Source organism: Python bivittatus, unplaced genomic scaffold (genome assembly GCF_059951505.1).
Source record: "Python bivittatus isolate LINGU-HERP-01145 unplaced genomic scaffold, Pbiv_v1 ctg000440_np1212, whole genome shotgun sequence".
Lineage (NCBI taxonomy): Eukaryota > Metazoa > Chordata > Lepidosauria > Squamata > Pythonidae > Python > Python bivittatus.
In genome coordinates, this window is record NW_028277063.1 from 5835556 (window position 1) to 5858247 (window position 22692).

The window sequence follows — 22692 nt, forward strand, 5'->3', positions numbered from 1 at the left end:
AATGGCCTCACGTCGGACCAATAGGAAAGAACCAAGGCTCTACCAACCAGCTTCCACGAGAGAATTCGGAGGTCCCGCCCCCTATTTTCCAGGAAGCGTTCATTCGTTGGTGGAGAATGTTTGCGTTCCATGAATGATCACAAGAACAGCCAATGACAATTGTTGATTTATTAATTGATCCTAATTTCAACCAATTACCTTTACCTATGAGCAAAAAGGCCAGCTGCTCGCTTCTGAATGACGCTTCGGTCTTCTCAGTAGAACGTGGATGATTAATAATCCAAATCACTGAGTTGCTGTGCTAATATCTGCTCCTGCTGCATTTGATTTTCTACCAATGGCATATCTAAAATCGGCAAACATGTCGTTAAAAAGAGAATGAAGGATATTATAAAAGATGGTTAATTCGCAAAGGACCCCCAAGACCCAAAAAAAAAAGGTTTAAAATTAAGTGGCGTTTTGCTGTTGGCTGGCACTTCGTCAGCCAACCGTGTTTGCCGTAGTTTTAGGATGGGCATATTCGCCTTTGAAGGGGCTTGCAAGGAGAATATCTTTCAATAATTATGGAGACTGAGAGTTTCCGGTTTTCGCCACTGCTCTTTCTCCTTCAGAATAAATGGCGCCTCCTCCTTCCCGTCCTTTGTCATACTGTACTTCCCTCACGGCGAAACAGGTTGCAACATGAGGTTTGAACGCGAACGCTCTTCTTTGACAGCCACTTCGGAAAATCAATGCGCTGCTTCTTCCCGCCTCTTAGGAGTTAAGACACCACAGGCCCTCTCCGGACACCTTCTTGTGATTGACATCTATGTCCCCCAACAAATTATCCGAGAAACCGCCTCTGATCCTTATTGGTGAAAGGTTTCCCTACCTCCGCCAATGGCGCTTCACGATCATGACGAGGAGGCGTTCCCCAACACTCCCCACCTTCGGCTAATTGACCGCAAAGAGCAGTCGGTGTCCGCGTGCGCCGAGCCCTCCCTCCGAATGTGCCCAATACGGTTTGAAATGGCGTGCGGGAGGGCCCTTTCCCTTCCCGACGGAGGGAGGTCCCACCGGCCAATGAAAACCTGGGAGGCGGGGCTGCCCTCTTTTTTTCCCTTCCCTTTTGAGTGACGGCGAGACCGCCCAATGGGACGCCCAGTCCCCTCCCCTCGACTGAACGAGGCTGGGGGAGTCCGGCCAGTGGTTCTCTTTTTCTGTCTCATTCGCAAGATGGCGGAGGCTGCAAACTGCATCATGGAGGTGAGGGAGTGGGGGGGTGCGGGGAAGAGAAAGAAGGGGGGAGACAGAGGCTGCCCCCGGCCCCCCCCAGGGCCCCTAAGCCTTAACCCACTGAATCTCTCCCAGACCCTCGGCGCGCCGTAGGAATGGGAGGGATTCCTCAACTGAGACCCCTCCGAAGCCCCCCTCCCGGTGACAGCCCCCCAGACTTGACGGGGCCTCTGGGGAGCGTCTGTCCTCCGCTGCACAAGTGACCGAGCCCTTTCCGTCTGCCCCTCGGCTGCCTTCCCCCTCTGTCTCGCCTTTGGCGGCCCCATAAATGCCATCCCCGCCCTTCCTCTCCCCATAGCAGTCCATTTTTTCGCCGCCGCCTCCCCCCCTCCCAGACCGGCCCCACATAGGAGGTGGGTCAGCGAGAACGGCGCTCCCCCACCCCGGAGATACGTGTGTGGGGCTGCTCCTGGATAGGTTAGGCGGGAAAGGATCGGCCTTTCCAACTCTGATAGGACCTCTGAGGCTCCCCTTCCGACGCTTCAACCCGCTTCGGCGGAAAGCCCGGCGCCCCTTTTCCCCCTGTAACGCGGTTTCTTTCCTCATGGGAGCCGCATGGCACGCCTGCCCCATGGGGCCCCGCCCCCCGTGGCCCGGGGGAGGCCCCTGGAGCTCCGCCCCCGCCAGCCTCGGAGCTCTGCGCCGGCCTCCAAAGCCCTCCCGCCGCGGGTCCTCCTTGTTAGGCAGGGCCGCGTGAGGTTTCTGCTCCCCGGATGGTTAGCATTTCCCGCGGGCGAGGGACACCATTAGGTGCAGCAGCCCCCTAAGTTGCGGTTCCTTCCTCCAGAAAACACCCCGACGCTGCCGCAGGTGGCGAACTCTTTGTTCGCGGACGCTTCGGCTTTTTCGACGGCTGTCCCGGTGCCTCCTTGGCGCCTTTGCGTTTCCTTCTTTGGCCAGCCCCGCTGGTTCTCGCAATATTGGATATTACGGATTACTGGATCCTTCCCACTCATGGAAATACAGAATCAACCCACAGACCAATCCCCCCGTCCCATGTTTTCTCCCCGAATCTTTCTCCCAGTGAACCCCCTAATTCTTTGCCTGTAGAAATAAGAAGGTGCCAGTTTCCACCATAGATCTTCTGAACTGGTTCCCCCCCTCTTCTTTTTGCCTGGTCCTCTGTCTGAAAGGAAGCTGTGGGCCTTAATGCCACTGATTCCCTCAGGGTGGTTGCTCTTTACTTTGACAGACCCATTGTGCTCATTGTCCTAAGGGGGCTCTGATGCCTTGTGGTGAGTTATTGCCTTCTGGCTCATTGTTCCCTTATGCTAAGAGGGTTCTTACACCTTGTGGTAGCCTATCACTTTATGGTGGGTTTACTGTGGATAGGAGGACATTTCTGAGACTATCTAAGTCTCACAAGTGAAATGGGCAACATTACATTGCTTTGACATTCTGTGATTTGTATAAGAAATCATTTGAGGAAAGATAAGATGCTGAGTCTTCAGAGAAAGCTTAGATAATGCTGGGGTGAGATTTGTGTAAAATAAAGCTCAGGTTGAGTCAGAACTAAATTGAGTAGGGTTGGATATCAGAGGTTACAATATGTAGGCTTCAGGGAGCTGGAAATTTTGAAAAAAGATATTGGGGAGTGGATGAATTATTTAAATTGGCAGAGTATGAAGAAGAATGGGAGGAAAAAAAATTATGTACTGTACAGCTAAGCAAGAAATTGAAGTATCTCCTGCTATTTCACTTGCAATGTTCACATGGTCAAAGAAACACCCATGGGAATCCTTTTCCATTGCCAAGTTTCCTTCCTAGAATGGGAATGACAGGGCCCAATAGTTGGCTGTGGGGAAGGTATGCTTGCTGCCATCTTCCAGCTCACACCATTTTAGATGTTCCCCAAATCCACTTGCCCTTCAGTTTTTGGCTAATAGAAGCATAGAAATGGAATGATCCATTTAGGCCAGACTTCCTTGACCTGTGCATTTACCATATATTGCTTATTGATGAGTACGTTGGAAGTTAATTAGTTCAGGAAAGTTTATTTAGGCCATTGAATTCAACCCCTTGTTTGATATAGGAATCAACTGATTGGATAGGATAATATTAAAATTATCCTAATAAGTGATTCTCCAGCTTCCCTTTGAATTCATTCAATTTAAAGAAGGTTATCACTTCAGTAGATAATCACTTACCTTAACAAATGTCCTTCAACCACATCCAAGGGCAGTTGCAGCTAGGGAGCATGTAATGATGATGGCGCAATGAGGGGTGCAATGGGGTGGGCTGGTGCGCCAAGGCTTTCAGGTTTGCCTAAGCCAGTAGTAGCACAGGTAACTTATAGTAGAGTACAAAAAGAGATCCTACAGCTTTGCCCTCTTAGAACTGGGCTAGCACTGGCATCTTTTGGTATAGCTGCTGCATACCTGTCAGCTAAAATTTATCAAAACATAAGGGTATTTTGAAAATAATTACTTTATAGATGTAGTGAATCCAAATGGCAGAGTACTAAGGATGTGGGGAACAAAGTGGTCTGAGGGAGAAATGTAGCATGAGGAGCCCCCATCACCTGATGGATGTCTCCCATGCACATTTTAAATAACCCATGCAACTTTTGCATTCTGTTTCACCTCCGGAATGTTTAAGTAGCTACTTCCAGCATGGTTGTGCTTACCATCTCTTCTTGGAAATGCTGTATCTGAACATATTGAAGTGAAGTAGGTGGTAGAGAGAGCTGTCATTGGGTAGGTGTATAACCGAGACCTTGATATCTGGCATAGCAACTCTGCTGGCATTTCAGATGACTTTTTTTTTTCTATTCCTGGCATGGGATTGTGATAATCCCATAAGAGGCCTCTTTGTGACTAGAGGCAACCTTGCTCTGTGTGCTGTAGTTCTGTTTGGCGATATGGTTGCATAGAAGGTGCATATATTATTTGCAGGAGGAAGGGTGCCAGCCTATTTTTACCATAGAGGACATACTACTCAAGACTATCTCTTTGATCTTGCATTTGCCAGCCCTCTTATTTATTTATTCAATTTATGTAGCCGCCAATCTCACACATGTGACTCTGGGTGAATTATTGCAATCCTAAATGCTGGTTTCAAGCTCTGGAAGGAAAATGGATCTTTCTGGACACTAGTGGCAAGCATAGGAGAAACTACCATTAACCCCTCACACAGAGACACATCCCAAAATTACTTCCTGTTTGTTGGTCAACCTTTGTCATCTTTTTTGCCTCACCCCCTCTCCGAACCTTAATTGTTAAAATGATCCAGGCTCCGGATCAGTTCCCGTTGAGCTCCGAATTGACCTTCTTTCCCTTGTTACTCTCTCTCTCCTAGAATTTTGTAACCACGCTGGCTAATGGGATGAGCCTGCAGACTCCGCTAGAAGATGTAAATATCCTTTGAGTTCATGAACACTAGGCTAGTGCTCAGCCCTGGGTGTGGTGAGGCACATTAGCCCAGGCCAAATCTTTTCTTGTTGTGTAGCTGGCTTGGTGATGCATCATCCATTAGTCCCCCTTGCATCTGTCTTTTGCTAAAATTGCATCTGTAGTTATCCCCTTGCTTTTGTAGCTCTTGCTTAGATATACTGCCCTTCTCCAAACTTGCTAGGACTAACTTAACACCATTTCCCATAAGCTCTAAATGTAAATATACTTACTTTCTGGTTCTTTGCCCCCTTCTTCACAGAATCAGTTTATATTCCTGTTTCTTCTGTCTTGCTTCTATATGCATCTTTTAGACCATATCCTTCAGTTAATCCTGTGATACAGTGCCTGTTTAGTCTGAGTGGCTAAACAGTGCAGTATGAAAAAAGAATGGGGTTCGTGACCATACTTTTTTTTGTGCAATGGATATTCTTAAACCATACTGGTTGAAAACATGGAGCCAGGTCATGGTGATTTATTTCAAATTGTTCACCCTGCTGTTGATGTAGATTTTTATTTATGTCCTTGTGAAAACTGACTAGAGCCTATGCTCTTTTGACCCATTGATAAAGCTGCAAATAAAACAATAGAGTATTTTACTATAACATCTTAGGCCTTTTTTTGGAGGTGGAAAACATTTCCTACTGTTTTTGGGGGGGATGGAAAATGTGTAGGTATTTCTTCATATTTTGGAAGGGGAGAAAGTTTGGGGGTTGGATTTGAGGCTTTGGATGTTAGGTGGAGGAACAGAACAGAATTATTGTACTTAGCCCAACTGCTTGATTTGTACATAGCTGCTACTTCCAATATGCTGCACAGCTGTTACTCCATGGTGTTTTATGAGCATCTATTCCTCAACATCCATTCTTCAAGTTCTAGCATTTATCTCAGACCTGCAAATTATTATAATGGGGATCAAATTATATTTGTCTTGGATTGCACCTTTTAAAAAAATCAAACTTATTTTCTGGTTGATATATGAGCGAAGAGTTTGTATCTCAGGTTTTTTTCCCCCCCTCCTTCTGTCATGTCAGTCAATTTAAACAAAATTCTAACTGCAAGACATTGACATGTTGGGGACACTTTGTGGGGCAGACCTGGAGAGCTCTGAGCCAGGGCTTTGGTTGCATTGGAAGCACTTGGTCATTGTTTCCTTAACTTTTATTGCAGCTCCCCAGTCCTGGGGATATTCAGGGGGTAGAGCAGCTCAGGAGGTAGGCCATTAACAATAACGCCTGCCAACCTTCCCTGTGCATTGTGGGAATATGAGACAATTGTCCTGAGAGCATTGGGGTGGAAGGGCAAAGAGCTGATCCCCTAGATATGGTGATACTAAGAAGGTTGAAATGGCAAATTTTTACCCATTTCTGCCACAGCCAGTAATTTCTCTTCCACCAAATGGAGCTGGTGCACTTCAATTAGAACTTCAGTCTGTTCAGTGTCTGACTAGTCAAATGCACAGACTTGATCTTTAACTCTGTTTTTCTCCTCTTTTGTGGGTAAAGAATCCATATAGCTGAGGTCTTGTGACAACTTTTAAGGGTGAATGGGGGTAACAGATTTGTTGTGACATAAGTTTTAGTGAACTATTGCCTGCTTGTTCAGATGCATTTGAAGCTTGCCTGTTTTCTGTTATTATAATACTTATAAATCCCCTTTTTGCCCAAGGCCATATCAACTTAAAAAAAAACTCAATTAAGAACAGAATAACCTATTTTAAAACATCAAAAGAGCAGGATAAAACTTAGTGGCCATTAAAAGCAACCTAAATGTGGGGATCTCTGTAGCTTGCCTAAAGCTTTGCAAATATGGGAACAATCTGGCTTCTTTAAGGATTTAACCTTGAAAATAGAATTCTCCAATCTGGTGCCCTCCAGATGTGTTCGAGCAGCCTGGGTGAGAGAAACATTGTACACTTATGGCTTACTAGGATTTAATATAGAGCTAAAGTCCCTTTTGAGTTGAACTCAACTCTTGGAGATTACTGTACACAGAGAACCTGTGTAGAAGTCTTGGCAACAATATGGACATGGTTTGCCATTGTCTTCTGCAAAAGTATTTTTTTACTTCCCAGCTGCGCCTGCAGGATTTTCTGGATACATCCCATCCAACTATTAAATAAACCTGATTCTGATTAGCTTTCTGAGATCAGCCAAGGACTTCATATAACTTGGCTCAGTCCCCCATCAATTATAAGGCACTGTATCCTGGTAATCATGTGTGCTCCAGAATACCATGCAGGTGATTGAGCAAGCTAGTTGTAGAAGGATGGAGCTATTTTCTGTCATCTACCCCTTAGCATAGGAATGCTGCTCTCTATAATTGTTTTGCTAGCACCCAGCAGTCTAGTAACATTTATAGGATTATTTATAATATGGTTTAAATCAGCTGGGCTTTTTGTATCACTCTGCCAGACAGTGTGACTTTGTATTCTGAAATACTGTTTATACAGAATGGGACAACCTCAGTGTGGAATATTGCGGCCAGGGCAGGGAACAGGTAACAAGAGAAAAGATGGGAGGAATTGTTTGTAGGCCATCTGTTTGTCAGAGATTTGTGGATTTCAGGAAACCTTTCTAGATACAGAGAAAAAACAGACTCACCATTTAGGGTTCTGATAGTGAGAAAAGTACTATCTCGGCAGGAATAATTTAAGAGCCACAGCTATTTGGAGTGGGCATTAGATGACTGGATTTTGTTTCAGATGGGATCTTTTGACTGAATGATATAGAATAGCTTGTCTTGCTTTCCCCAGTTGTGCACCCTCAAAATTTGTTGGATTGCAACTCTCCTATTGCTCGTGTTAGATAGAAATGTTGGGAGCTGTAAACAGATATATCTGGAAGGCACCAAGTTGGAAAAGACGAGTAAGGACTGAACTCTAAATCAGGAAATTCCAGTTAGGACTCAATGTGATTTCATAGATGGCTTTTAAGTGGTTTGCCAGCAAAATGAGAGGGTCTGCATTGACAGAGGAACACTGATACACAGGGCCACTCTGGTGGTGGGGGTGGAGGGAGCATCAACAGTGTGAAAATCATGGACATGTCTGGGGCAATTAAAGCCCTGCCCCTTTTTACTGTGTGTATACAGGTAGTCCTTGACTTACGACCATAATTGGGTCTAGAACGTCTGTTGCTAAATGATGCAGCCGTTAAGTGAGACACACCTGATTTTAGGACTTTTTGCCACGGTCATTAAGGGCTTCCCCCATTGACTTTGCTTGTCGGAAGCCCACTGGGAAGGTCGCAAATGGTGATCACATGACCCTGGGATGCTGCAACCATCATAAATACATGCTGGTTGCCAAGTGCCCAAATTTTGATCATGTGACAGCGGGGACGCTGCGATGGTCGTAAGTGTGAGGACTGGCTGCAAGTCACTTTTTTCCACTGCCGTCATAACTTTGAACAATTGTTAAATGAATAGTCATAAGTCAAGGACTACCTGTATAAGAGATAGAGAGAGAAATGCTTGCAATTCATATTAAAAGGGGCATGGCTTTGATCATTCAGTCACACCTTCCATTTTGAGTGTTGACATCTCTGTTAGTGCAATGTCTACTTGATGATCTACTTCCTTGAAATCAGCCATCTGCTCTCTACACCAGCTATAGCTTCCAGTCACTCAACACTGGGAGTAGTTAAAGTATGTTGCAATAGTCTAGCACTGAAGTCTTAACTAATAGGTGAAAGGCATTAATCCAAGTCCATGATGCAGCCTTTTTTTTCCAGAAGTTTGTTCTCAGGGAGGCTCAAATTCCACCTCAACCCTACAGCCTGTTTTAAGATGCACGTGCTTGGAAATGCAGCTTGTGAAAATGAGTCCTATTCAGTGATTTGTGGCCTGTCTTACTTAGGCCTATGCTATATTTTTTTCTTGCTTTCTCTGTTCTTCAGCTTTTCTATGTTGAGTAAGGAATCTTTAATCAGATGGAGATAAAAACTTTAAGTCTGTTCAGCAACTTAAACTTGGTTTGCTAAAGGCATCCATTTCACTTCTTAAAATTCCCTCAGACTGGAAAATCAGTCCAATTTTTTAGGGTTTTTAGGATTAACCTCTCATTTTCTTTGTGAATTCCACTAACCACAACCCTGCAAAACGGGGGGGGGGGGTGGAAAGTCCAAGAATTTCAATTATATGTAATCTCTTGATATGGGATTTTGGATAGCTGGTCTTGGGTTCGGGATTTTGCCTAAAAAGCTACCACTAGTCAGAACAGACTTTACTACTTAGTAGATCATGAATGAACAAAATCAAACATGAGAATTAGGCCCAGTGCAGACACAGAAAATGTTCCCTAAAATCAGTAAGTATAGAATAGCATCTTGAGACCACCACCACCACCTCATTCGACATTTAAGAGATACATGTGCTTTTTCTTAACCTCCAAATTGCCTGTTACAATTCTCATTGTAACTGCAGTGTCATCCATCACCCTCTTCACAGGAGTCCGACTTAGACCTTTGCATTGTCAGTCTGTGATTCTGCAAGAACCCACCCCAACCTGTATCTCTCCAATGCAGTGTTTCTCAACCTTGGCAACTTTAAGGCGTATGGACTTCAACTCCCAGAATTCCCCAGTGAGCATTGCTGGCTAGGGAATTCTGGGAGTTGAAGTCCACATATCTTAAAGTTGCCAAGGTTGAGAAACACTGCTGCAATGTGTTAATTATCTCCACCAAGCAAATTCCTTCCCTCCTTTAGGATACAGACAGAGTGAGTTAATACACATTTGGCTTACTGGAAAGAGGGAATTGTTACAACATCTATAGACTGTTTAACATCAGTCTGCTAAAAAGATGTACTGTGACAAGTTCAGAAGGAAAGTATCAGCAACAGATTTTCTAAAGAACATTGGAGCTCTGGTTTTCCCTTGATGAAATAAAAGAAACCCAAACCATTGAATTAACCTTCAGAAACTGAAAATATTTTGTGAGAGTGTGATATGAGTGTGAATTTCTACTAGTTGAGGTACTAATACTCCTTTTTCTTTATGGCCATCATCTAATTGATAGTTGCATGAATTTGCATATGAGTAAAAAGCCATAGTTCTAAAAGAAGCAGCATATTTTCTTTTATAAAGCACATGTACTTTGACTCTTCTAAAAAGATGTTGTGTTTTGCCTCTTGCACACAGGACAGATTGTCTGCTAAGAAAGCACATTGTTGTATCAATATTTTTAAAATCTATCTAAGCAGGCCTTATATAAAACATTAATTGATATTAATAAATTAATAGCTAAGCTTTACAACTTTAAATATTTAACTAAAAATATAGAACTTTTTTTCATAGCAGTGGGGAAATTGTAAGTTATATTAGGGGGTCCTGGGATGACTTGGGCCTCTCTATATTTTCACCAGGTCTCGTGCACCCAGCCAGAAAGCAGCAGCAAACCAACAGCAGAAGAGATGACTTCCAAGGATTACTACTTTGATTCCTACGCCCACTTTGGGATCCATGAGGTGATAGAATTGGTGGGATGTGGTATGAAAATCAGAGATCCAATCTTGTCTGTTTTGGGGGGTGTAAATAGATTTTGGGGAAGTTCCTTGATGTGCCTTTTCTCTGCATCCCAGGAAATGCTGAAAGATGAGGTCCGCACACTGACCTACAGAAATTCCATGTTTCACAACCGGCACCTCTTCAAGGACAAAGTGGTCCTTGATGTTGGCAGTGGCACAGGAATACTTTGCATGTTTGCAGCCAAGGCTGGTGCCAAGCGGGTCATTGGGGTAAGTGTGATGCTCATATACTATTGGTCTCTGTTTTGTGATGGGGCCTGTTGGATGCAAAGTGGATGAAAGGATTGGGTCTGTACTGAACTTAGTGCTGGTAAAGTTGTACAAATCTGCCTTAGTTCTTCTTACGAAGATTTGGGATGACAAGTGAGAGAGAGACACCATTTGATTTTATGCTAACACCTGGCATTCTTCAGTGCCATTGCATCACATGTATTTCCAATGGTTTTTCTTACTAATTGAGGAAGAAAAAGGATATCCTTCTTATAATGCGCTGGCTTATGAAACATCTCTCTCTATCCCCCTATCCTGCTCCCCATTTTGGATATGCCCTCAACTAATAGATTGAATGCTCCAGTATCTCTGATTATGCTGTCAAAATCGTCAAAGCCAACAAACTCGACCATGGTAAGTAATTTCGTGTTTAAAAATGTCTTTCCTGTCCTCAGTTTCTGGGTCATTTATCTGTGTATCCAAGGAGCCTGTCTTACAAGAGATGTTTATACATGAAACGTGTCTGCCATTTTCTGATAGCATCTTTGTATCTCTCTAATTTTTTTTTTCAAGTATTTCTGGTCAGTATTAGGTGTTCAGCTACATTTTGCTCTACTTAGTTTCTAAAGTTCCCCTCTAATTTTTCTGCCTTTTAAGTTTAATTGTGAGCAAAATTTTCCAGGTGAATCTGTAATGTTATTTTATTCCTTTGCCCCCCCCCCCCCGCCTTTCTATTTAGAACCCTGCACTTGTCCTCACTTTCAAAATAATTCTGGTCCTGCATCTTTTTTTCTTTGCTTTCTATTGCAGCAAAATGCCAGCCTCTCTACTGAACATCTGGAAGTTTCCCTTGGTGCCCTTTATGCTGGATCTGCCTCTCTAAATACTGCTAGGCATCTTTTTACTTCTTCAAATATTTTTTTCAATACTCACTGTTCTGTCTTTTTGGCCATCTTTTGCTGGAATGAGGTCCAGTGATGTGTAACTGAAATATAATTCCCTTCCCTTTTGCAATCAGACCAGCATATATAACATAACATTCCCTCCTCCAATATTTCTCTGTAACAATGATCCTGAGAATCACATGACTGAACTAATAATATGAGGAAGTCATCTTTGCCAAACTGATTTACACCTTTCTTTTGTGCTGAACCATAATTTTACATTCTGTGGTTTTCCTCCCCTAAAGTGGTGTCCATCATCAAGGGCAAAGTGGAGGAAGTGGAGTTGCCTGTGGAGAAGGTTGACATAATCATCAGTGAGTGGATGGGCTACTGCCTCTTCTATGAGTCCATGCTCAATACTGTCATCTATGCCCGGGATAAGTGGCTGGTAAGTCCTAGTCCTTGATTTCTGCCAGTGGTTCCTAGGTCTGGGGTGGTCCTACGTTATTTTCAAATCCAGATAATGGAAAATTCCAGTATGTTCACCTTCTTGACAAAAGGACAAGGTGTAGTAGTAGAATAGTGGTGGGATGTGTGCAGAACTTTTGATTTTGAACTTATTTTAATTTGAAGCACCCCATTTTGAATGCAAAACAGCTGTTTTGTATTCAAAACTATGTGCCCTGATAATCCAGGAAGTGTTTCTAGTTTGAAATGAAAAGTTTTCAGCTCAAAACACTTCCAGAATGATTGGAGCAGTCCATTTTGCACATTAGACAGCTGTTTTGATCTCAGAGCAGCTATTTCAAGGTCAAAACAGGACATTTCAAACTCAGGATGGTTCAAATTCAGAGATTTGCACACCACTAATAATAGCTATTACTCTCTTGGCCACGAGAATATTTCAGAGTGACCTTGTCCTTGTAAAGTCTCAGGACTACAATCAGATTCATTAGACTCATCCTAGTATCTAAATCTAATCTTTCAGTACAGTACAGTACTAATTCCTTTAAAAATAAGACAAAAGTGCACCATATATAGTAGCAGGGGAATTGTCCAGCTCTTGATCTGCTTTGAAAACCCCTTTAGAGATGATTATACCTCTGGCAGAAGTTACCCAGCAGTTTGTGGGTAGAAAGGGGAGAGAGAATAATAACACTTTTTGCTCTTAAGCTGGCATATGTCCCTGAGGGACTGTAGCCATTAACAGAAAAAGTTCTTCTGCCCTTGTTAAAAACCATGCCCTTTCCTGGTATTCAGTTTTCAAAAGTGGTATTCCTTATGGGTCTCCCAGATACTTTTGTGCTTCATGAAGAATCTGTCTCTGGCTGTTAATCTCAAAATATAAAACAGAATTAGAATTTCATTCTTAATGAAATAGTAGGGAAGCATAAATAAAGGTTGCGAAGTTTGTTTTCACAGCTTGTAAAATCTGTATGTTGCTGACAGCAAAATAGTGCAAGTACAACTGTAGATTTTTTATCTGATATGCTTTATTTTACTCTGTAAGTTCTATCTTGCAGCTCTACTTTGTAAGTTTTATTTAATAAGTTTTATTCAGTCTGGGTTGCTGACCTGTAATACAGAATTTGATTTGAAGTAAAGTAAAGGCTGTCTTAAAATGAGCCAAATGGAACATTCCTCTTCACTGAGCAAAAGTATCCCATTGAGTATTTAAAGCCACTTCCATTGAAGCAACTTGAGCTATGAAGGTAGCCCACTTTGACATTCATTCTGACACTGTCGCTTGTTCAGGGATATCTTTCAGTGCTTTTCTATGGATGTCAGTATCAATACTACACTAGGACAGAGCTGCGGAATTTGTAGCCTGCCAGATGTTACTAATTGCCACTCCCTGCAGACTCTAATTGCAGAGTCAGTAGTGAGGGACACAGGGATTGCACTTCAGTAACACCTAGAGGACTACAGATTCCTGACTCCCAGCTCAAGGACTTGTGAGGATGACAAGTTCTCAGGGAATTAACATTATCTGTTTTGCACTATAATGACTATTAGTGTGAATGTGGTTTCAAACTACTGACATGTGTATCAGTAATTATATATGGCTTTTCGTAATTTGTGCTGAAGTCAGAATATGCAGTATGTTATTTGAAACCTGATCAGTTACTCATTTTCACTTTTCATAATTAACACTTCTGTTAACTTCTCTAAATTACCCCTCCTCATTACAGGGTCATTAGTACCAGTGGTACTATGGGAAGAATCCTAGAAGTGTCTTTCTCTCTTTTTTATTGGAAAATAAAAATATTTTATTTTTATTTAGAATGGTTTATACTGCTTGTAAGCAATTTGGGTATTACAGTACTGTATTGTTATTCTGAAAGTTGGGATATAAATAATTGTAAGAAACATGAATTTTAACATGTATATTGTGTCCCCCACCCTCCCCACCCAGTAATTCAAAACAAGCAATTAGATTCTCTGGGAAGAAAAGGATTGTCATTGTTTTGTGGCTGATTAATTTTCTTTTACCATCCATTTTATCCCAGACCCCCGATGGACTGATTTTTCCAGACCGTGCCACATTGTACATCACTGCTATTGAAGATCGGCAGTACAAAGATTACAAGATCCACTGTAAGTGTCAAGTGCTTTCCCAGAAAGGATGCTAGGTCCTTTGAGCATATAAGGAACCATCCATGTGGGGGAAATATATTTGTCGGGACTCCTTTAAGGGAACAACATTTTCTCTGTTTCTCTTTATTGTACCCATTTTTAGTGGGTGAATGTGATTGCAAAGACTTTCCAGGATCTGAACCCCTTCTAAAATCTGTGTTTCTTACTGCAGGGTGGGAGAACGTATATGGATTTGACATGTCATGCATCAAAGACGTGGCAATCAAAGAGCCCTTGGTGGACGTTGTGGACCCAAAGCAGTTGGTCACTAATGCCTGTCTCATCAAGGTATGATGGGCTGGGATAACTTCTCTTTCTGCCCTTGATTTCCTTAATTGCCATTAATTAATTAATTAGATAGCACCCTGTCTAAAGTGACATTAGGTGCTCACTGGTCATATATTGCTTCTAGCATTGATCACCTTTCTCTGTTGTAGTGGTCAGCCCGGTGGAAAAAAAGGTTGAACAATATCTATCACAAGGATCCTGATTAAGGGGGACATTAAGCTATCCCTAAAGAATGTCACTTGGATAGTTGAGCCGCATGCCAAGAACTTTGCAGAACTTAGAGGAGATATAGAGGAAATTTAGACTAAACCCAGAGGATTTACTGTTCAGCTTTTGAGCTTTTTCTTAACTTTACTGGATATTTAGTTATGATGAGGGGAAAGGTTGTGGTGTCTGCCTCTGCATTAGGAGCTTTGTCTTTTTGGCTTCACTTGTTTTCTGGCAGTGCATCTCTATGCTTTCTCTTTGTGACACCTGCTGGTCTGGATTGTGCATGCAGATGACCCATTTGGGGACTTTGTAGGCAAGAGAGAACAGTCCTGGCATATAACTGGGAGAAGATGATAAAAATAGGCATATAGAGACTAAGAACAAATGCAGGAGTGTTGTACTAAAGAGCAGTAAGGGAGTATTCTCTTCTGTTCCCCAGAGAAAAAGGGAAAAACAATCAGATTTGGTATAGTCACCTTAAGGCCCAGAGCAGAGCAGACTACCAGTGAACATAGTGAGGGTTGCACAGATGCACCATCCTCTTCAAAACTTTATAAACTGCTCACCTTTTGTGTTAAATATTAATTCACCTCAGGATTCCTCCAAATATTTGGCTTTCAGATGTTATTGTTTTGGCTCAAAAGAATTGCTACTTGTCTGCAGACGCTTGCTATCGGAAGGAGTGATAGATTTTGTTTTGTTAAGATAATGAAGGGATGTTGACTTTTTTCAGTCTGTCTTGTTTTCTCACTTTTCCCTCCTCACGCGTGGCAGGAGGTAGACATCTACACAGTGAAGGTGGAGGACCTCACCTTCACATCACCCTTTTGTCTCCAAGTGAAACGCAATGACTACATCCATGCCTTGGTCGCCTATTTCAACATAGAATTTACCCGATGCCACAAGCGAACTGGATTCTCTACCAGTAAGGGCACTCATGGCTTCACTTTGGGAAATCTGGCAAGAAGGGACTTTGATTCAGTGTGGGGGAGTTTGGGTGCTAAAATGTTAATATTATGGTGAAGGATAGCGCTAAATCAATGAAAATTTCAGTTTTAAAATATCACTAGTTATAATCCATGGTAATGCAGCACTCCTGGAAAGACTAGGCTATTGGTGGCAAGCAGATAAGTCAGTTGCAGCAGGTTTGTCTAGTCTGTTTTTTCAGGAGCTTGGATATCCTCACAGTGTAGACCTTCTTGTAGGTTTTGCTGATTGGGAGATTGAAAAGTAGAATTGTTGAGGGATTCAGAGGAACTTCAACTTTGGCTGGTGTGGGTTTTCCGGGCTGTGTGGCCGTGTTCTTGAAGTTTTGTTTCCTAACGTTTCGCCAGCACCTGTGACTGGCATCTTCAGAGTGCAGGAGCACAGACAGGAGCAGTTCTCTCTGTGCCCAGCTGGTGATACGTTAGGAAACAAAACTTCAAGAACACGGCCACACAGCCCGGAAGACCCACACCAGCCATCGTATGCCGGCCGTGAAAGCCTTCGACAATACATTGAACTTCAGCTTTTTTGGAGGAAAAGTCTGAAGTCAACTAAAGTCAAGCTAATGGTTGGAGTCATATTGTGAGTACATAATTTCTCCTCCTGGCTGCCCTCTCTGCTCAGCTTCATCTTCTTATTACCTTCAGGTCCTGAATCTCCCTACACCCACTGGAAACAGACAGTCTTTTACATGGAGGACTACCTAACAGTGAAGACAGGAGAAGAGATATTTGGCACCATTGGCATGAAGCCCAATGCCAAGAACAATGTGAGTCAGGAGGGTGGTCCTTTTCCTGCTGTTTTTTTCTGGAAACCTTACATCATTTCCTCTAATGGCAAACTTGCTTGGCAAATAGAAAGGGAGCCCACAGAAGCTTCTTTGTTTCTTACATTTGCAGAAATATAAATGTTTCTTTTTTTAAAGGCCATACTAGGCAGAAAGACAGCCAACCAGAAGCAGTCCAGTGAGGACCAAGCATATTGATAGCCATGGAGTGTTGAGTGTCAGTTGGTTCTGCAGTGATGGAGAGAGATGAGATGGTTTGCTCGCGAAGGGCACGGTTGGCTGGAATTCTGATTAAGAAGCATTTACTCTTATTAAGTAGGGATCTTTCGCTCCGCTAGTCTAGATTAATTTATCCATGCCTGGAGTGGACAAACTAGCAGAAAAACATTTTGTTCCAGAATGGAACATTTGTCTATAATTGCTATTATGTCATAATAACAGCTATGGATAAATGTTCATAACTTGAGGCCTCTGAAAGTTGGGTGTGCAACTCCAGAGGCTCCTACGTAAGGGGTTACCAAATTATAATTTTAATGTGACAGAAGGGGACCAGAGACCGTTTGATTTAATGAAATAAAATTGAGTTTAGTTTTTGTCCTGATACTATTCACTACTTTTTGGAGAGTATATTTTGGCCCAGGAAATATGTCCCTATATTAGGTGGCAGATTTATGCTTTGGTATCACCCTGCAGAAAAGTCAGTTTCAGATACACACTCCTGTGGAATTGCTTTACCCGATAGATTTAGAACATATCTTTGTTACCGTTCTGGGCTTTAAAGAACAAAAATTGATTTAGTAGCTCCCACTTCAGTGGGAGGATTGGGTTCCTAATGTTCTTGGATGACCTGCAGTGCTAGACAAGGTGTGCTTTGGAAAGGGAGGAGGAAATGCTACTTCTGAGAGAGTCAGGAGGTGCTTATCATTCATCCTCTTAGCTCCTGAGCAGCTGATAAATATGCCCTGAGTGGACAGTGCATGAGTTCAACTAAAGTTACTGATGAATGAAATACATTTGTTAAGGAGATAGCAGGTCTTAACCTTAGGCTTTGGCTCTGTTACCAACAACACTATGATTGAAGTGGTCTAGGAGGCTGCCAGTTTGGGGAAATCAGTTGCTTCCTGCTGTAATCCAGGCCAAAAGCTGATCTGAAAGGAATTTTTCCCCCCTTAGGGTGCATGCATATGCTGTTTAAAATGCTGCTGCCCTTCCCCCAAACCTAATTTCCCCATTCCTTCTCAGTTATATGCTCCTGGTTGCTGGGAGTTTAAATAAGATGGATTTTTTTTTAAGGGGTGTGATTGGGCTCTTACTTTTAAACCATAAAGAAGCATTATAATGTTATTACCTGTTTGTTTATCCAGCTTCTCTTCCATCTCACCTCTGCACCATTGACTGCACTTAGCCTGTGGGAGAAGGCCAGCTAATCTGTAGCTTTTATGTTTTTTAAAAAGAAAAATTGTTTAGTCGTGACTCAGGCTTGACTGATGAAATTTGCATAAGCTCGTGAATATATAAAGAGGGTTCTGAAAAAAAGTTTTTTTCTTTGTTAAAAACTCACCTGCAAGATCTTGTACAAAACTAATATAAAATTGGGATTTGGGGCTTTCTCGCTTGAAATGTCATGCGAGAACCCTAAAGTCTTGCCAGATTTGGCAAACTTGTGAAATTTCAGCTGTTTTAATCAGTGTACTTTAATCTTTATTTAAAGTTTAGGTTTAAAATTAAATGTGTTAAGGTGATGTGCTGCAGGAAGCTCCCACCACTGTATTCATTCAAGGGCTAACTTTTGCTCCAGCAAGGTGTTCAAGCTAAAGTTCTTAGGGGAATTAGATGATTTTAATATAACAAGTGTTTATTCTTGACTGGAGATTGCCATTCTAAAGCCTCCTTATGCCCATCAACATTTAGTGCTGTTACCCTATGTGATGTTTGGTGCAGTCACATTTCTCGCCACTTGAAGAAATAGATTGACGAGGGCAGGGGACAAGAAGGTGCTGTGGAGAACTTATTATGAAAGGATCTGAAGCTCAGTCCCATTTATCCCAGTGGCCAGGTTACGTGAAGTAGAGATGGAGCAGTTAAGGAACACATCAACTTGCACGTTAACATTCTGAAAAGACGATTTAACAATTTTTGCAGCACCATAATGACAAGTAAATCCTCCCTGTTAACGGAGATGAGGTTGAGCTTCCTGCGTGTGGTAGAGTACATTGTGTGGGGAAAAAAAGTTTTGACTCATTTTCTTTTTTTGTATGCAGCGAGATTTGGACTTCACCATTGATTTGGATTTCAAGGGCCAGTTGTGTGAGCTGTCGTGTTCAACGGATTATCGGATGCGTTAGCCCCTTTGTCCCCACAGGTTTTTTTTCTCCTCCTTCAACAAACCTTGCACCCAGAGCAAATCCTCTCTGTCATCCTATTCAGTTGACGTATCACTAATTCATTTCATTGTGTAGTTCCCTATAGCTGCACCTCTGGGCCAGCAAGGAGAGGGTCAGTATTAGAGGCTAGGGGGAAATAGCCAAGATCCCCCATCCCCAAATCCCATTGCCCCTTGTTTTCAAAAGCCTTCCCTTTCCCCAACTACCAGGAACTGAGGCTGTTAGCACAATTGAAGACACGCACGTGGTTTGTCCGTCCGTTTGTTCTGAGGCTTGAGTGCCAACAGCAGGCTTCCATCATGAATTTTTATTTTTGTTAAATCACTGTTGGTCTTCTCTGCCAAACTGTGTTGCCTAAAATTTTTCTTCCTCCCACCCCATTTTTCAGAGTAACACAGTCCCTTGTCACCACCTCCAGTGCAAACGCTGCTTGGTTTTTGGGGGTACATACATCAATCTCGCGTCCAGTCAGCAGGATGGGCATCCCAACAGGTTTTTTAAATCAAGAGGGCATGTGGAGGTGTGGGTGAAAAAGGCATCTCCATTTTGTGGGTGTTGTTTTTTCACTGACGGTTTTGTACTTTTCCCTCTTAAATTTCCTGTTCAGATCTGTGGAGGGTGATGGCGTTTTTTAATCCCTTGCCCTTGGAAAGCTGACATAGTGTGATTTTCATAACTTATGGTTTTTATATGGTTACATTCATGAGGAAAAATAAAGAAGTTGAAACCAGTTGCTCCTTCTTTTAATAGAAAAAGACAATGTGATTGTGTGCGCATCTGCCTATCAAATGACTTTTGGGTGGTGCTTGAAGAGAATCTTTTTCTTTTGGTTCCCTGCAGTGTTTGTATGAGAAAAAAAATGTGTGAATAGAATGGTGGGTTGGGCTGCATGGCGGAGAGCTCCAAAACAGTCTGAACTAGGGGGGTATTTAGAAGGACACATAGTACTTCCATCCTGTTACCGATGCAGCTGTAAAAATTTCTTACAAGCCAGTCCCAAGAGGTGAAGGACAGGATAGCACCCCAGCCTTTCCATATATAGAAATTAACTGGAGCAACTGTATCTTCAGCAGTGGCTCCAGCAGAGACTCCTTAACCAGACAGGTGAAGAAGGCTCATTCACAATGCAGGCCACTTGTGTGCTGTGTCCGATGCCCACGGCGGCTGCTTCAAGTCTGGAATAGCCCTAAACACTCTATCAGAATTATGAAACCAGGAGCATTTTCCCACACGATTCCTGCATTCACCACAAATATGGACTCTGTCATCATCCTCAACATATAGCTCAAGTATATTAATCAACCCCAATTCTTCACATTCTGTTTCAAGATGAATCAAAGTTAGCATAACTAGGATGAAAGGTGATGCTGACATCCAGTAAGTGCAGATGAGGAAGAGTTGGAATTTAGTCCAGAAGAGGGAATATGCAGTGTTTTTGCTGTATTAATTGCTTGAGTTAAGAATATTACAAGACTGGGTAAAGGAATATCTATGTAATCTCATGTTCCCAAAATTTCATTCTACCATAGTATGTGAATAACCAAAACCTGTTCTGCTGTACTTTGATGTGGGTGGGGGAGAGACAAACAGAAGCACTGATTCTGCAGACAAATTCATATTTGTGTATTGTCGAAGGCTTTCACGGCCGGAATACTATGGCTGGTGTGGGTCTTCCGGGCTGTGTGGCCGTGTTCTGGAAGTTTTGTTTCCTAATGTTTCGCCAGCATCTGTGACTGGCATCTTCAGAGAGCAGGAGCACAGACAGGAGCAGTTCTGGGCACAGAGAGAACTGCTCCTGTCTGTGCTGCTGCTCTCTGAAGATGCCGGTCACAGATGCTGGCGAAACGTTAGGAAACAAAACTTCCAGAACACGGCCACACAGCCCGGAAGACCCACACCAGCCATCAAATTCATATTTCTTAAAATAATTTGTCCAGGGTTGCAGAAGGCATGGCAATGAAGCCTCCAGAAAGCCCTTTTAAAACATTTTTCTTGGTTTGAGGATGGGTTTTAAAGTTGCATTGGTGTGTCCAATACATCAGAATTAGGCATATGTTTTTATTAGTTTAAAAATGAAAATTTTTAGTGAAGTAAAAGTGAAAACTCAGTTCATTTAATGGCAGGGGGCAATCTCGAGTTTAGGACTGGAGGTACCATGCAGCTCATAGTTACCCACTCCTGAAATAAAGGCTCATATTAGAAGGTGCTCCTTAAGTCTCACTTGCCTGTGTTTCTGCTTTATGCAGATTCTTTTAAGTAAGAACAGGATTTGTTGCTGTAACTGAACCACATTATAATTTAGTGTCAATGTATGACTGACTGTAGTGTGAATTAGGGGTGGGATGGCATATTCTTGTAGAAGATTGCAGGTTCATGCCCTGGAATCTCAGAAGTGAAAGAATCAGGGGAATGAGTGATAGGAGAGAACTTCTCTGTGGGATCCAGGAGTTAAAAATAGTTTTGATGCTAGCATGGAGGCTGCCAAACACAGAAGGTAGGCAGATTGAATGGTTCAACAGGCCACCTTGTTACAACATTTGGATAAAGGAAGAGTGAGTCTTTCCTCCTGATATATGGCACCAAAATTGTTTGATTTGAAGTTAGGTACACTTAAATTCTGATACAAAAAATGAAAAGACAGCTTTTTTCTTTTTTTTTTGCATGCCCTGTGTCTTACTTTCTAGCATCCAATATATTCCCCTTACTGTCAACATGCATCAGCCAGTTTAAGATGAATCTAGTTTAGGCAATGTAAGTGTTTCTAAGGGAGCTCAGATAAAATTGCAAAATTATGTTTCTCAGTAGAGTCTCAAAGAAAACTACATGAGCAAAATTATGAATTTTTTTCTATTTGATTTCTTGTGAATGGTGAATAGCTGGAACTTGCCACGTCTACCTCATGCAATGATTTTGCTTTCCTTGGAACATCAATTTTTGAGCAATGAGTGTAAGAGAAATGTGTCAACTTCCTACATCATTTATGTTAGGAGGGTTGGCCAGGATCTGTGCAATCCCAACGTCCAGTTGGAGGTTTCCTAGGACCTCAAGATTGTGACACTGAATTTTGAAAGCATGACTTCAAATCCCATTTTACAGATGTTTGGATGGTTTTTAAGAGTGGGAATGGGAGTGGTCTGCCTCTGGCAAGCCACCTGCTACCACCCCCCCCACAACCCCAGCGGTCAAACACGGAGTGAAAATGCGCTGTGCTCCTGGTGACATCAAAGCATCATCAGGTTGCTTTCTGTGACCCTTCAGAAAGTTGGGAGGCTGCGTTGTGGCCCACAACCTTTCAAAGACTGCCTACCCCTGATTTAGATCATAGATTCCTTTTATTCTAAAACATATTGCTGCTGAGAACTATAGTAAATGCTTACCAAGATATTAATATTACACTGTTGATTCAACAAAGCAAAAATAAAGTATTGTTTGGGTACTGAAACGAATTTCTTCTACCTGGACTGCAGCAAAGAATCAGCCTTGGGTCCTGTACTGTACTGTATAAAGGAAGGGTGTTGCTACAAGCTGGCATTTTGTTCCAATTTCTGTGCAAACATTTGAAAACAATGGCATAATTCACAACTCTTTTTTCCAATGTGTGCTCGAGTATAATCCTCCTGCACCTGTAGTGTGTATTCCCTCACCCACAGAGGTCCATTTGGAAAAAATTAAAGAATGATAGTCCCTTTAATTTTATGCATCTTTTAAAGTTTCTTACATTTTTGACTGTTACTTTGTATTCATACCTAGACACAGCAAGAAGGTATGATATATATTATTTATATGCAGGTGGCAAATACTTCTGAGACTGAGTACTGCTACTGAACAGTTAAGGAGCTAGTAAGCACATGAGTGATCCACAATTTATGGCCATTAGTGGCTTTATTACATTCAGAGCTGCACATGCATTTCTTGGGACCCTGCAGGAAGTGTTGCTGGGGATAATATACAGCTGGAATGGACAGGCCAACGTTTTCCGTTCTGCCAGTAGAAAGAATATTTGCTTTATTCTTTCACCCTGAGCAAACAATGAGAGGCGCAAAGAAAAGAAGCAGTAAGCTTTTGATCTCTCCCCCAAAGGTGGTGCCCACTGTGGCAAAAAAAGACAAGATGGA

General features: G+C 42.4%; 1 protein-coding gene across 4 annotated transcripts; it reads left to right on the plus strand.

The window, feature by feature from the left end:
* Nucleotides 1-1112: 1112 nt before the first annotated feature.
* On the plus strand, nucleotides 1113-19307 carry PRMT1 (protein arginine methyltransferase 1). 4 transcript variants are annotated; one of them, XM_007435529.4, is made up of 12 exons: nucleotides 1135-1245; nucleotides 4573-4630; nucleotides 5835-5878; nucleotides 10029-10130; nucleotides 10245-10400; nucleotides 10751-10814; nucleotides 11590-11732; nucleotides 13795-13882; nucleotides 14094-14209; nucleotides 15194-15344; nucleotides 16054-16175; nucleotides 18455-19307. In XM_007435529.4, the coding sequence occupies exons 1-12, from the start codon at nucleotides 1216-1218 to the stop codon at nucleotides 18536-18538; spliced, it is 1158 nt and encodes a 385-aa protein (XP_007435591.1). In that variant the 5' UTR covers nucleotides 1135-1215; the 3' UTR covers nucleotides 18539-19307. The 4 variants fall into 4 exon arrangements, with proteins under 4 accessions (XP_007435594.2, XP_007435591.1, XP_007435592.1 ...); XM_007435530.4 differs by lacking the exon at nucleotides 5835-5878 and having other exon boundaries at nucleotides 1137-1245; nucleotides 4573-4626; XM_088142764.1 differs by lacking the exons at nucleotides 1135-1245; nucleotides 4573-4630 and adding an exon at nucleotides 4631-4679.
* Nucleotides 19308-22692: the final 3385 nt, after the last annotated feature.